Source organism: Sipha flava, unplaced genomic scaffold (genome assembly GCF_003268045.1).
Source record: "Sipha flava isolate LNK unplaced genomic scaffold, YSA_version1 130_pilon_pilon, whole genome shotgun sequence".
NCBI classification, from domain to species: domain Eukaryota; kingdom Metazoa; phylum Arthropoda; class Insecta; order Hemiptera; family Aphididae; genus Sipha; species Sipha flava.
In genome coordinates this window covers 95,152-112,092 of record NW_020271756.1, presented here as the reverse complement: position 1 = coordinate 112,092, position 16,941 = coordinate 95,152, and the positions used below count along the sequence as shown (strand labels likewise).

Sequence of the window (16,941 nt, the reverse complement as noted above, 5' to 3'; positions counted from 1 at the left end):
TGTGTGTGTGTGTGTGTGTGTGTGTGTGTGTGTGTGTGTGTGTGTGTTTGTGTAAGTGATTCTATTTCTTATTTTGTATATGAGACTAATTTCAAATTTGAATATAATATAAAATAATAAAATATAAGGGATAAAATAACTAATCACCAATGACTTCTTTTCATGTTTAAACATATTTATTATAAATAAATGTCTCAATATTTAGTATTTTTTACCATATCTATAATTTATGCTGTGTATTATAACAAATTGCAGATTTAATAAATAAATAATTAACTGGTAGATATAATTTTAGTGGTTTCTTACACTATTGATTACATAATTTGATACTATTGGCTATATTTCTTAAATTGCTATTTATTATACTCATAGTATGCATCTATTTTTTTGTATTTAAATTATAAAACAATTTTTCTCCTTAAAATTAACTATAAATTTACTTTTTTCTGAACTGAAAAGTCAAAACATATTTGAATAAAAAAAATAAATTAATAGAACTGTTTTTTTAATATTACATTTTTTAATTACTGATAAACAATATCGATAGATATTCTGTTTTTTTTTTTTTTTTTTTTTGTGATAATTTTATATAATATTATATAATATTTAGAACTACTAATATTAATTTGTGCTAATGTTTCAAACAGTAATACATTTATTTTATTTTTTTCATCTAGGATGCATTTATAAATGAAGCACCAAAGAAAATATTTGTGGGTCAACTGACTGAAAATATTACTCAAGAAGATCTTGAAGAATATTTTAAAAAATTTGGTGATATTGTTGAAGTATTTGTTCCTCGTCCATTTAAAGGCATTGCTTTTGTGTCATTTACCCAATCTGATTCTGCACTTACGGCTCTTGACCAAGATCATACCATCAAAGATACTCGTCTCAGTGTATCTGTTGCGATGCCTAAGGATAAAGACCCCAGATCACGTGGTGGACGTAGTGGTGGTGGAAGTGGTGGTAGTGGCAGTAATGGAAATCCCTATGGTAGTCGTATGAGAGGAAGTCGAGATTCCTATAGTAGTCGTGATAACTATTATAACAATAGTGGTTGGGATGATTATGATTGTGGCAGCTATTTAGATCGTGTTAGGAAAAATCGCTATGATAGAAAGTCGTATGACAATAGCAGATCTTATAATTCTGGACAAGTATGGAGAAAAAATGAATATTCAGATTCATCTTCTGTATCTCAATCTAAAGATGTTGCTGGTCAATTCGATCCAAATTTAGTTGCTGCTGTAGTAGAAAAAACAGTAAGAGGAGTAATTGGAAATATGAGTAAATATGAGTAGTATAAATTTTAATTTTGACTTATTTTGTATGTTTTAAGATTATTCACTTTTTTTTTTTAAAAAAAACTTTATCGAGTACTTATTCATTGTGTTTATTAAAATCACTTAACGTTTTCTATCATATTGTGATTATTATAAAAGCAAAAAATTTAGATGTATGCATTCTCAGTTGTATTAAACTCTTAATAAATTAACTATGAGTGAAAAAGTTTTAATTTTTTTCATAAAATAATTTAAGTATTATTATTATTTATTTCAATTAAGTCAATCAATGTGTTCTCTAGAAATGTAAATCTATTCATATTTTAATCCTCCAACGTAAGTTTCTTGTTGATAATAATGGCACTATATTTTCTTATTTTATTATAATTCCATATAATCAACATAATTAGAAATGTTTTTTGACAAATTACTTAGGAATGTTTTTTTTATTTTTGAAATTTTTTTTATTGTGTATAAAATAAAAAAAATCTAGAATGTGTCATAACATATGTTTATTCATTTTTCTACTTGCATTGATTTTAAAATATTGTGTATGCTATTAAATCAATGCAATTAATCTGTTGTATGTATGTGTATAATTTTACAGTTCCATTTATTTAATGTTTATTATTAAACGATCATGGCATTAATTTCAATATGATAATATTATCTCCCATTAAGTAACTGACCCCAATAATACAATTAATTTGTTGAACCTAATTACTTTTTTATATATTTTTAACTGTATTCTTTAAAAGTTAAGAATAATTATCTATGAAGTAAGATAAATTCTTAGCAGACAAAATAATAAAGAAATACTCCAATTATTTTAATTATTTCTATTTAATTTACAGACACAAATTGTCAAATAAATAAAAACATCCTGGTAACAGAATGGGATGAGCCTCTAGAATAGTTATCTCATATGTATTTAAATCTGAAACAATAAATAATCACAAGTTAAAATGTCAAGGTAAACTTTGTCAAGTTTGTTCCTTTATAATAGGAAAATATGATAAAGTATAGTATTTTTCAAACTAAGCTAATAATATAATGCATTAAGATTAAAAAAAATACATTTATTTATAATATATTATAAATTTGTTTAACATTACAAAAATAGGCACATAATTCTCCATTATATATTATAATATAACATCTACAGTAATGCTGAGATAAAAGGTATTTTAAACAAATCTAATAGTATTGCTATTGATTATAGATGCTATTATACTATAGTATTTTTAATCAATATTATTGCTAAAAAAAATTTGCTGTTTTTCTTATATCATATTATGTTATTAAATATCTTGTGATCACGGTTTTTGTTTAATTAAATTTTAGATAGATAAATGTACCTGAATTGCACTCACATTTACATACAATTTTACAACAACTACTAATAAATGTACATCAAATAATATATATTCATATAAATATATATTCGATACAATTGATATATAATTTATAAAAAGAACAAACAGTCTTAATATTATAAATGTGTTTAAATTAAAACGTACATTTAGAGTTAGTAAAAAAAACATCCATTCACAAAGTTCAAAGAACGATATGATATAATTCAAATTATTACAATCAACTAAATACTTTCAATAAGCTCATTTATTATTTTCTATTTTATTTACTACAATTATTTGAAATACTTTATCAAAATATATATATTTAAACTTAATACATAAAAGAAGTACAATTTATTATAATCAAAATAATATTCCAACTTTACAGTTGAGCAAATATAACTTATATTATGTACTTATGTATGCACATTACATTATGTCACAAACATACACATGTACTATATACCATAGATAATATATAAATTTGCATACATTATAACATAATATATGTATATATTTATAAGCATACAAAATTATATTAAAAATGTCACCTTATTATGATGATCCTCGAATGGTTTTATTTTTTTACTTATATTTTAATTATTATTAAAATTATTATTTACAGTTTAGTTGTAATACATTATTTATCTATACTTACAACTCTACCAAGCACTAGAATAAATTTTTCCGAACAAATTTAGGCGTGCTATATATATTGTAACGGTAATACTCGCTGCCGGATAGCGCTCCACTCCAGGTGGATGAATACGCTCGTAGCGAGGGCTTAATTAAGTACGATTGTCATATGCAACTCTTATATTTTAATAATATATATATTATGAAAAAAATACATAATAATTAATAATATAAACTTAATACTGTCAACAAGATAAATATTCACGTTTTTCGCACGATAACGTATTCAACAATTAAAAAAGGACGGTTAAAAATATTTTTTTTTTTATTATTTCTTAGGGCACTTAGTATTTCGGTCAGTACGAAAAAATCCGATTGGTTAGATACAACCGTTTTTGTCGAAAGAACGGCGCACCCAATAACAATGATTAGGTCGCGGTGCACAGTTCGAATATGCGCGAGTAAACGAGAAAAAAAAATCGTTCATACCCTGTAAAATCTGTTTTGGCAGTGAAATGGAGGACAAATTAATTGTAATTAAAGACGTTTTTGAAAATTCACCCTCGGTTTAATAACATATGATTATCATGATAATTTATTACGCGGTAGAGGTATAACACTCGCGGTTTCCTTAGACGGTGACGGGGACCGCGGGAAACGATCGCTGCGGACGGAGGATTTCGTTCAGATAGTATATTATCGTCGTCGACATGCGTGGAAGGAGCCTCCGGACGCGTACGTACACGATTAATATAATACGATACGTTTGAAATAACCGATATTGTACGGGCGAGGATAATATTTATACGCATCTGTAAACGCTATCGATTCGCGGCGAAAATGCGTGGCCATGCGCGGCTGTACGTACGCACGTGTGCGGCGAAAATGTGGTTCGAATCCCGGGCACGGAATCTTCGTTCTCACTCGCGTACAATGATCGTATTAGCAATCGTTACGGTCGACACACTACCCGAAATAAATATGGATGTATAATTTTTTTTTTCTCTGAACGGGAAAGCACGAGTCCGCTGTGACGTTTTACAGCAATAATATTTTACGCGTTTTATGTTTTGTGTCACAACGACGTTTTGACCGCGTCCGGTAGTTTTTCCTTAGTGCTGCACCGTTCGTTCGCGCGCACGCTGCTGCTGTCCATAATTTTTTCGCATCATATCGGTTATGATAAAACGGATTTTAAAAACACGCACACACACACACAGAGTTCACGCACACGCAGGCATGTACAAATAAAACCTCTTAATTAAAATTAATTAATACACATATGCAAATACATGTATATATACATATATATATATATATATATATATATATAAAAGTTATTTTTATATAAAAACAAATATATGACAAATGTTTTCATAGCCAAGTCAAAATTGATCCGGGTTTGTTGTTCGGATCGATCAGCGATTGTACCTCGTCCAGTATGTCATTGCTAAATTCGTCCCCTAACTATATAAAATAAAACACAAACAAAAATTAATATATATACCTAATCAACGCATGATTTTTATTTTTGTGTTTTTTTTTTTTTTACTGATGGCGGGGCACTGTAAGGGAAGGATAGTATTTTTCAATGATTTTACTGTAAGCATCTCAATTTTTTTTCGAGAAGACAATCATCGTATAAATCATATTTTCTTATTTTTATAAATGTATCAGATCACATCACGATCGCAGATATAATTAAAAGTATTTGAAACCGGAAGAATCGTTCCCTTTAATTTAAGTAAACAGCAGTGTTTGCCCTATAGCCTTTACGCAATAGACTATTGTACTGTTGTTATAAATATAAAAGCCATAGGGACTTATTTTTCTGATTCTAACACTGCTTGTGAGCAATATGTATGGGTAATCTAAAGGGGGAGTATATGTACTACGGGGTGTTCGTTGTGTTTCATTTATATTATATTCATTTATATTTATTGTACTATTGTTGTATAATTACTTGAAGTGACGGGACTAAGTCGTCGGTGACATCCAACGAGGCCATTTCCTGCGAGTCGACTACCGACATGTCCGACGATGGACCTGGATTATCGCTTTCTGTGTTCGTGCGCGTGCAAAAAAATAAAATTAAAATATAATACCGTTAGGTCAAGTGACCATATAAATATAAATAATAATAATAATAATAATAATAATAAAATTGTACATTGTAATTTGTTTTATATGCTATTTACACTATAAATCTACCTGTACAATGTATATTGTTACAGATGAGATTTAGACGCCCATGGTATACAGGGACAATATCCTCAGTAAGACACATTATTCGTTTATAGTTGTAGTACTACAATGGAATTTAAAAGCGTAATTGTGAAGAGATAGTATGGAAATACAAATAAATGGTATGATGTGAGTATTTTTGTTAACATATTACTAAGAGATACAGCATGAAATATGATGTAGCATTGATTAAATATACTATATTAATATTAAATATGTAGATTGTATATTTAAACGATGTTTGTAGTAAGCCGTATAAAAATTTTTTAATGGATAATTTATCAAATACATTATTAATTAATCGTTGTACATGAGTAACGATGGTATAATATATTGGGTTGACCAGGGACTAAAATTATGTGCAATACGACACACTTTGTGTAATATGAAATGTTAAGAGTAGTACGAAATTGTACGAAGTGTTTTGTGGTTCTATTCTCTATATTATGATATTTATTTTTAATTTTACATTTTTTTATTAAATTATTTTACATATTTTTAAAATTTCAAGGTGTATCATCAGCAAAATCTAAAATACAAACTATTTTAACTGTGTTACTCATTACTATTAACATTTGAAAAGGAAGCATGACAAAACCCTTAAGTGTGCGGTACGAAAAAGTATATATTTTAGCCTCTGGGTTCGACACGTGATTTTTCATCCACGATATTTATAATCTATACTTGTACAAACACAATAAATAAGTTTGAATTGTTTTCAATAGAAAAAAATACATGGCCATATGATGGAGGAAGACACTCATGAGTAGTAGCACCTCTAAAATATATTTACAAAGTTATTTATATATTTTCATTTGGTATTTTTTATGTTTAGGCATCTTTTAGCCAATTTTTTTAGCTATCGAATTAAATTTCCTGGAATAGTTAGAGAGGACATTTTGGATATAAGGAGATTTTTGTGGTTGTAAGTTTGTAGTGAAATCATTAGTATTAATGATTGGCTAGGAGAATTCAAGAGAAAAGATTTGTAGGTCATTATGTAAATTAAGTATTGAGACATACCATGAGCATCTAGTAGTTAATCGTAAAGACGCTTTCCATACGAATGTTAGACGATTTGATTTAATCTTAAATTTGGATGCCATGACTTAACGGGGCTATTTTTGTATAAGTATTTTGTTTTAAGGCTAAGTTTAGATTTAAAAATTGGACGGTACAGGCGTGAGCAACATTGTTTTCTTTTATTTTTGACGTAATCTTTTCACGTGAGTCTATCAATAGGTGCTCCCAGTTACATAATAGAATTTGAATTTAGCAAGGGGTTAATGATGAAAATTAGATGAGGATGTAAGTGTGAATTTTTTTTTTTTTGTTTCGTCTAATTTAATTTTCCATATTTCATTCGAGATCAATTGAAGGTGGTGATGAACTTGTTGGGGAACACACGATTACGTGCGAATTTTTTATAGTTTTTACCTGAAGTACAGTCCATGTTGTCGTCCATGTTGGATGACAAAAAGTCTTCGGGAGTGTGCGGCAGCGAGTAATTATTTCCCAGGCCCAAGCCGCTGTCGGCTGATTCCTGCCGCGAATGATCGACGTTACTGCTGCTGCAAGATAGGAACGGGTCGAGGTCATTGGTCGTCTGGCCCGAGTGCAACATAAGCTCTTGCTGCTCACCGGAAAAAAAAACATACACACGACATAGCAGTTAAGTGCACGCATACACACGTATTTATTAATACGATAAAAGTTGCGTAAGTTCTACAACGTTCGCAGGGCAAATAAATACACGAGAAATACACACTGTTTCCTCGCGGAGGCGTATATCTGAGGATTTATTTTTATTTTTAGAACGGGCACCGTTAAGAATTCGATTCTAGTGATGGGTTTAGTGTTAACCGGTTACACGGAAGATGATTTTTATTTTCATTCGTTCTATCGCCTTATCTCCTCGCAGAAGTGTAGTCGTACATACCGATCAGGTACTAATGCCCAATCGCGAATAATGTTGACGTCCATTTAATAAAACGTTCACGTAACACATCATAATCTTCCTCTTTGCGCAGTTGCTAATTTTGCAATACGTGATGAATATTACAATACGGTTCACGGTAGTTAAGTGAAAATATAACGTAAAACAATGTTCGTATGATAAACTCGATGGTTCGATACCGGACAAGTGTACGAATCTCGTAACGGCGGTCGTATCGAGAACAGTCGAGGGTTTAGAACAACCGTACGTGGGTACGGTATATGGGTTCGAGCTGTGCTGAGGTACACGTGCCTAAGGCCGATCGCACACCAAAAGAGCAAAACTGTGTTAGACAACTAAAAACAATTTGTTTTTATAAAGTGTACAAATAAAGTCTACCTAGACAAAACACTATTAGAAAAAACAAAAATCAGTTGTCATCACGTCATCTGATGAAGATGTTGCGATTTGCTAGTGGTACATATTATAAAATTTAGAACAGAATCATAAAAAAAAATAAATATAGATTCATCCATTAAATAAAAACTTGGTCCTTGTCTCCAAAAATCATAAATAAATGGTCTTATTTCCATTAATTTATTAGTATCTCCTCAACACAAGCCATTATGTGATAAGTATATAAAAAATAATATTAAAAATATATTCGAAATACAAAATACACACGAATAATTCTTAATAATAATTCTTTCTCGTCTAGTTGTAACTAACGAAAAATGTGTGTACACTCACACAGTATTAGTCATGAATAATTGTGTTTGAAAGCAAAAACGTTTTTTTTTTTTTTTTTTACAATGTCTTATCAGTGTACGTATGCAATGTAACTTCTTATGTTCTATTTTTAACAAAACTGTGTTAGGCTAACACTGTCTAACGCAGTTTTGTTCTTTTGGTATGCGGGCGGCCTAAGCATAAGTATGAAATTTCCCCGTACACGTGCGGTGCGTACTCACCTGACGGATGATTTCCTGTTGGCGGAGCTTTAAACGTTCGCGCTCCATTTGCAGCGAGTGAAGTCTGAGCTTTTGCTGGGTGACTTGGAGCGACTGCGACAACCCGGAACCGCCGTTCAGCAGCCACGACGCCGAGCCCGAAGGTAGCACCGCTCCCGACGTCGGCGCTCTTTGCAAATGAGCAGCTGGAGATAAAAACAAAACGCATTAACGTGGCGTAACTCCGTCAAAATTCGTTAAGATAATGAAATTCGTAAATGTCTGCGCACAGTCACGTCTATAACTCGTAATATTTTTTAATTTACTAACTAAGGTACTTGGATTTTTGTATACGATTTGTAATGTTTAACATTCCTAATAAAGCGTATTTATAAAATAAATAATAATTAATATTATTTGAAAAATTGATTTTTGTTGTATTTTTTTTTCATATCTTATATTCTTAACAAAACGACATGGGTGCACCACACCTTCTGATTCATTTTATAGTAATGCCACTGATTATTATCACACAGCTAGTGTTATACATTCATAATATTGTATTATATTGTAATTTGTACGGTTACGTTGTCGCACGTACATATATATAGATTATAATATATTTTTATAACGGTATATATATATGCATAAAAATTTATCTATGTATACTTATTATACTTACGTATTCTCGGATCGAACCACGATGTGGTCCTGGCTATGTGATTTATAAAGTATGTCTCGCCGTCCACGGTGACGGCTTGTTCCCATCCATCGGGCAACGGGCCCAGAGTCACGTTTTTGTTCGTTCCTATACAACAAAGTCCAAAACAAAAATCATCAAAAATCTACACATTTCCTGCAGTTCTAATTTTAACAGTCTATATCTCTTAAGTGTTCACGTTACTAGTTATTCTGAGTTATCGCGTATAAAAATCCTATCTTCATTAACGTTTAAAGTTTAAATACTTAAGTAGACTCCAAGGAAAACAATATGATAGAATATCTGTTTAAAATTTTTTCCTCACAATCAAACTTTTCAGCAGTAAATCTAAACTAAAATACCCCTTCTGGTTACTACAGTATCTTACAAAACAAGATCAAAGACTCAGAATTCAGATCAAAGTATTTGAACAGATTATTTTAATATCTGATATGATAATTTTAAATTGAATGCAAGTCCAAATTTTTCATTAACTCCATTCAAAAAATTCAAGTTAATGTTAAAAAATAAACAGACTAGGTTCAATAATTTGTATTTTATGAAGAATTTATTAAAAGTTTGAAATAATAAATATAAAATTGATTGCTTTTGTATATAACGATCTCACTTTTAAACAATAATTTTTTTTTTATCAATAGAGTTATTCGTTATTTATTGACTAAACCAAAAAGCTATAAAAAACTATAAGCCGCACCTCGGTGTCAAGCTTTAAATTTTTGTTTAGAATCGTGGGTTGCCTAAAAAATGTATAGTGTACCTATAGTGCACCTATAGTGCAGAATTTCAGGTAACGTGCAGTAAAAATCAATGACAGCCCATTCTTCTTTCTTAAGTATGCATGGATCATTTTTTCAGTATCCCCCCGAAAAATTCTATACTCAATGAGTTCCCGATATCGTTTTTTACATTTTCCCCCGTCTAATGGCAACATTTTTTTTTTCTATTTTTCTCGGACATTCTCAATAGCATCTTCAACACACACGAACTTATTCTACGCTGAGCATTATTATACGGTGACCCAACTAGGGATCGGTCGAGACATTTCAAATCCGTCCAAATAGTTTTCGGGCAACAAGAGCCCACCCTGCCATCTCCGCGCGCACGCCTATGTTACCTGGAATACGTGACTGATTCACGACCGCGTCCGATCCAAATGATATCGCAACGCACACGTATACGCAGCGCCCCGCGTATATTCACGAGAACGGTATTATATTACTTCGGAATAGATGAATGGGGAAAAAAATTAATAAATAAGATCCACTTGCCTTGGAGGGTCGAATGAATGTGTGGTGGCGAGTTTGTAGGTGTGCTGGTGGCATTGGTACTCGATCCGCTGTCGTTACCGGGGCTCAACAATTGTTCGGCACTGCGCTGGTGTTGGTTCGCCGCCTGAGCGGCCAAGCTCTTTCGCGGGTCTTCCCACTGAGTCGTTCTGGTGAGGTGACTGCGAAAGAAAGGAAAAAATAAATAAATAAAAAAAATAACACAAACGATCATCACACACAATTGAAATTTATAGACATTTTCGTACCGCACGCCCGAAAAAAATATACGTATTATGTACATTATATTATATTATTATTATTATTATTATTATAGTTTGGTGCGTTGACCGCGGGTGGTGGGTTTCCGAGATGTTGAACGTGTACGTATACCGTCTTGAAAAACGGTATTTCACACATAATAATAATAGTAATAATATTATTATTATTATTACTAGGTAGGTATATCCGAATCGCCTCCCGCGGGGTACCTATACGTATAAATGACGTTTTAAGTATACACACGTTTGGGATTTTCTTTATTGACAACAGGAAAAAAAAAATCACACGAACATTTTTACACACACCAGTCTACCAATAAGACTGTGCACCAGCGTCGGTGGTGGATGGGCACAGACGGACGTGTACACTGAAGAGAGCGTTACGGCGATAATACGCTATAATACTATAATGGGTGATAATAATAGCAATGTAATACGTCGCAGATATTATATATAATATAGTATAAAAAGTACTTTATTAACACAATATAATATGATACATAAATATTGGCATAATTTCGGCGGATATAATATTATTTGGTTAATACGTGCTACACGTGATATTGTTATTCCGATGAAACAAGCTAAACAATTGCCCTGGGCACCTTATATTTTTGGTAAAATTGAAACAACTATTGTCGTCTCAGTAAAATAAAAAACAGTCTTATGGAACGTACATACTCTAGGAATACATACTATGAGCGGTAAAAATGCTTTCAATACAATTCGTAATAATAAAACCGTACTCTACACTTATACATATAAAAGAAAAAGAAAATACTAGTACACTAAAAACGAATAGTTTAACATCGCATGTAATTATATTAATTTATAACAAAAAAATAAATAAATCCTATTAGTTGGATACAAATAGTAGTTAATACATGTTAGTAATAAAACAAGTAGATAGTAAAACATAACAAAATATAACAAATTTTTTTCTAGTCATATTGATTACTATTAACCGCTGTAAATCTTGTTTCTCAGCAAGTTAATTGTTAACTTTTTTAACCCCCTAACCCATCACGATTTTTTCCACATAATATTCTAACATAATATTAACATTTCCACAGGCGAGTAAAATTACGCGAGTTGACGAAAACAATTTTCGTCTTTAATTTTCTGTCTTAAGCGTTTTTATTTTGGAAATTTAGAATTACATAATATTCCTATAAAAAATCCAACTCATGACTATACACACGTGTGAACACAAACATATGGAACAGATTCTCGTGCATGCGCCCAAGCAACAAGTTAATAATGAGTTAACGTTTATAAGAATTATAAACATATAGAGTGACAATAACATATTTTTATCACGAGAATAATTTATACGTTTTAGAACTTTGATCTCTTTGATTGAACGAATAACGATGGACTAAGTGGTGGTTCGAATTTTCACAATACACACGCACAGCATATATATATATATATATCAGGAGTGGGTTTAAGGGGGTGGCTAAGGGGGCATCAGCCCCCTCTGTGGGACTAAGCTAACTATTTTACAAAGCCAAGTATTATGATATATTGATATATTAATAATTATTATAAAATATCGTCAATCGTCATTGATGATTATGGTACCTATTTTAAACATTTTTTTTAAAAATAAATAGCTCATTATTGTTGTTAATCATATGTGTTACCTATATTTTTAAAACGATTTCAGATTAAAATTGATACCAATAATGTAAATATTTAAAATTTGTCATTATTGTGAAAAAAATGGTTTACATATGAGGGACTTGAAAACATATTCTGTAATTTAAAATTTTATATAGATTTAAGAAACGACTAACTAAATTCTTGAACCTCTATTAGCCCTACTCTCGATGAGTGATAAGACCCATCCCTTATATATATATAGACAGATAGATAGATAAGAAAGATCATTTGGGTACGAAAACTTTTAAACTATAGCACGCCGGAGCAAAACAATATCATTCATTTTTACATCGAACGATTTATTATTATTAGCATCTCAGGCGTCAACTATAACATAAACTAAATGTAACACACATAGGCAGAAATTGGGGGGGGCTTGAGGGGACTGAGCCTCCCAGAAATGTAAAGTACAGGTCTTAGCCCCCCTAGCCTTAAAAATTGTTAAGTGACTAAAAATACAATAATTATTATAATTGTAAAATGCATTAATAATATTGAATTAAAAAAAAATATTCTGAGATAAAAATTAAATAAAATTCGTGAGATTTTACATATTTACTATCATGACTTGGAATGATCGTAATTAATGTAATATTAATAATATGTAATTATACCCGCATTGGTTGTTTAATTTAATTAATTAATAATTTCTATTTAGAATACCTACTCCAAAAATGTTTAAGATAACGCACCTAATTGTTTTTTTGGTTAAATTGTTGAGTATGTTAAATTGTCAAACTTTGTAAATTGCCTTGTTGAAATAAATAATTGCGTACAGGGGTACCTATAGGTGTAATAATCAAATAATGCTGAGCCTCCCCACTAATTTCACCAAATTTCCGCTTATGGTAACACAATATAATATTACTAAAAATAACGTGGGCAATCTGAACAGTCGCATCGTCCGAAAGATCGTTTCCCGCGTGATGCATTATACGATAGATGCAGACGTGAAGTGTCAGCTGCAACGGTGCACAACAGCAGTACATTATATACGCACGCTGTACGTCCTCGTGCACATGAATTATGTGTTTTCGATATTAAATACCGCCGAAACGTCTAATTGCTCAAAAGCGACGCCCACACGGCCCAGCACGAATCGGAACGGACGCGTGTTGCCTCGTTCCGAATAAATGTTCAGCGCACAGACAGAGACTGTTTATATTATTTTATTCTACGCGCATATTTCAATTTTTTCTTTATTATTATTACTGTTTTCTTAATATTTTTTTTTTTATTTACGATTTGATTTACTAACGGCGTGGGAGGGGCGGCAAAACACAAATATCGCAAAACGAAGAAACAACGCGTGCACTACTGCTAAACTTTGGGCTATAACCCGCCGTCGCAACCATGATCAGCCATAATAATAATGCGTCTGTATCTGATCAAATACGCGTTATTTAATTTGATTTTTTTGAAACGTCACGAGCGATATTTTACAGATTTTCGGAACCCTCACAATGAGACGATGTATCATACGAGACAAAAGAGTTTATCGATTCCGCCGAAGATTTATATATGTATATGATAATATAACATATACATTATAATATTAAAATATTTTCGGATTTTGTAAATACATAATATTGTTTCCAGCAGATTTTCTACTAAATACTGACACAGTAAACAGTATTTTATTCTACTCTACAAATTCTAATTTAAAATTGCTATGCACTAGTGACAAAATATTTGTAGATGGCGGTACATTTTATAGTTGCCCAAAATATTTCTATCAACTGTTTACGGTTCATATTTTTAAAAATGAACATTATGTTCCATTATCCTATTTCTTATTGCCAGAAAAAAGCACATACGAAGAAGAAACCGCATTTAGATGTATTCTAAAAACATACTCAAAACATTTCAATCCAACTACAATTGTTGTTGATTATTATATATATTATTATTATTTATTTATTCTATAAAATGTATATGTTTTTTTCTTACTTAGCTTCGTGCCACTGTACCGTCGTGCCAGATATGGTATATATATATTATACATAGTATATATAATACAATGGGTATATAGTGATCTTAGATGTATATACATTTTCGGCGGAATCGATATATAAAAATATTCGGCACAACCGATGGGTTTCTTACAGTTAAAAAGACCTTTTCGTCGAAGTAAATATACGCCTTCGAGACAAATTATGGGGCTGAGTAAATCGTGGAGTACAAATAAATCGCCTTTTCTCGCACTATTTCGAATTTTCATAACTTTTGTACGATTTACGATATAAATGTTAAACGTGCAGAACTACACCCTAAATCATTATTATTCTATTAAAATATCTACAAATATCTGATTTTTCGACGCTTAAAACGAACACTAATTAAAATGATTGTTTAATTAATGTTTAAATGTGAATTAATGGTATTTAAATAGTTTCACTATGTTTTCTATAATTTCTTCGAAAATGTCTTTATTCGTTCAATATTAAATTCTTATTATTCATTTACTAATTATATTACCATAGTTATTATTATTATAACGAGAGGTACTACTTTAGTCAGCGTATCTACAGACTTCTCTTACTAGGCATTCGTAGCAATATTTATCATTATTACGCGACACGCACGTGCGCAAAAAATAAAGGTTTTTGACGTTTCTTCTGTTTCATAATTATTATTTTGCTGTTGGATTCGGAATACGCGTGCATATAATTTGTTGTATTTTTAATATTATTTGTGTTTTTTTTTATTTACTTCTTGAGAGCTCCTATTCGGAGAAATGGATTGTAATTCTGCTACAAAAGCAAATTTTGAGTGAACACAAATTCGAGTAAATAATTGAATTTGTAAACCTAAATATTTTACTCAGTTCAATTGCGCAAACGAACTGCACAAAAATACCTAAAATTAATTTGCAAAGTTTAACTGTGTAAACGGACCCTAACCTGAAATGTTGATGTTATTCTAGTCCAACTAACATACCGATTAGTCTATACGAGTACGAATTGTTTTCATTTTCCATACTACCCATAACTACCCCAAAGCATTTAATTGAAATATAAAAAGAGAGTATGCTTAATCGATCTGGAAAAGCGAATTCAAACTCGTTTTTTTTAAATTCTCACACATCACGTATTAAATTAATCTATATCATATGCGTGCGAAGTAGACGGAGACGACGTATCACAACGTCCAATCCCCTTGATTCAATTGTTATTGTTTTCCAAGATATAAATGATCAATTTTTTCATTGTTTCGGCGGTACAGGGCGATAATGGTACTCATTAGGGGCGGACCTATTATTATCACATTTCAATTAGTAAATATTTTTAGTTAATAGCGCTGAATTCATCTTTGTTGTACTTTTAGTAAATGCATGGTGTTGAACAATAATATTTTAATATTAAATTTCGTATACAAGTAACTATATATAACATTTTTATTAATATGACACTATAGAGGGCTCGAGAGGCGATCGATCCTTTGCACCCGTGGCCAGTCAGCCCCTGGTACTCTTACTGGAAGCACCGATCGGACAGTGCTGGGACAATGTCCTCTACGATACTGATAGCGACGATGGTCAGCGTGTTGAACGTGTCGTTACAGTAAAATCACATTTTGACACCGAAACGATTCGGTAAAAAAAAAAAAACATCACGTCCCTACGAACTCACATACTCACTCAAAACACACACACACACACACACATACTGTCACGCGAGGTTATCAATGACAGGCGTTTGCGCTGACGCGGTCAACATTTCGAGCTCGTAAATATCGTCGCAACCAACAATCGGGCCCTATTGAGACGACTCGAACCGAAACTTCTCTCACGCGCGCGCAAACACACACACACACACACATACGCATATACCCGTCGATCGCTCCCCCCCCCCCCGTCAATATTCTCCGGGTCGCCACTCGCTCACTCGCACGGGTCTTCTTCTATTGCGTCGCACGTCGTGAGGCGGCGGCGTTTCTACCGCCGTCGTCTCGTCTTGCCGTTCCCACGGTCTTTGGGCGACGCGAATATAAATAACACTCGTGTGCGCTCCGTTTAATCAGTTGTTTTTATTTTCTCTACACAAACACGACAACACAAAACGACATACACACGTACACGCGCGCGCACACGTAATAATAATAATAATAATAATAATAGTACACAATGTGACGATAAATTAAAATGGCATCTTATTGTTCGGCGTGCGAGTGGTTTGATAAGCGGCCGACCTTGGACGCGCGCGAGGACCTTATCTCATCTGCCCCCGCCACCGTGCGCCGCTGATTGCCGTTGCCCACAAAAATCGTAAAAAGCTTTATCGTTGCGGAGTCGTAATAGCTAATAATATTAATAATAATCGTAATAATTATAATAGGGAGAAAAAAAAAATAAAACGATACGCTCGCGAGCTCAAGAGAGTATTAATAATAACGTAGTTTATGGTTTTATATTTTATTATTATAATCCGTTATTCGAGTAGGCATTTCCTTCGGAGATAGATAAAAAAAAATAAAAAAAATCGCCTCCCGAGTGCTGGCCGTCGTCGGCGTCTACGCGATTTTCATGCTCGTGCAATCGTCGACGTACACACATACATGGACACACACACACACACACACACACACACACACACACACACA

At 32.1% G+C, this 16,941-nt stretch overlaps 2 protein-coding genes across 2 annotated transcripts in view; one reads left to right on the top strand and one right to left on the bottom strand.

Moving 5' to 3' along the window:
- LOC112694578 (TAR DNA-binding protein 43-like) overlaps positions 1-1,512 on the top strand; it is a 6,384-nt gene extending 4,872 nt beyond the window's left edge. The window contains exon 5 of the mRNA XM_025570094.1: positions 678-1,512. Within this exon, the coding sequence (XP_025425879.1) occupies positions 678-1,304 (627 nt within the window). The 3' untranslated portion in view covers positions 1,305-1,512. The remainder of the gene's footprint in view (positions 1-677) is intronic.
- Positions 1,513-3,593: 2,081 nt separating this feature from the next.
- Positions 3,594-16,941, bottom strand: part of LOC112694483 (transcriptional coactivator YAP1) — a 58,028-nt gene continuing 44,680 nt past the window's right edge. Inside the window, exons 2-7 of the mRNA XM_025569953.1 lie at positions 10,397-10,575; positions 9,090-9,215; positions 8,429-8,613; positions 6,959-7,154; positions 5,241-5,338; positions 3,594-4,744 (exon numbers count right to left, since the gene is read on the bottom strand). Coding sequence (XP_025425738.1) covers positions 4,652-4,744; positions 5,241-5,338; positions 6,959-7,154; positions 8,429-8,613; positions 9,090-9,215; positions 10,397-10,575 — 877 coding nt within the window. The 3' untranslated portion in view covers positions 3,594-4,651. The remainder of the gene's footprint in view (positions 4,745-5,240; positions 5,339-6,958; positions 7,155-8,428; positions 8,614-9,089; positions 9,216-10,396; positions 10,576-16,941) is intronic.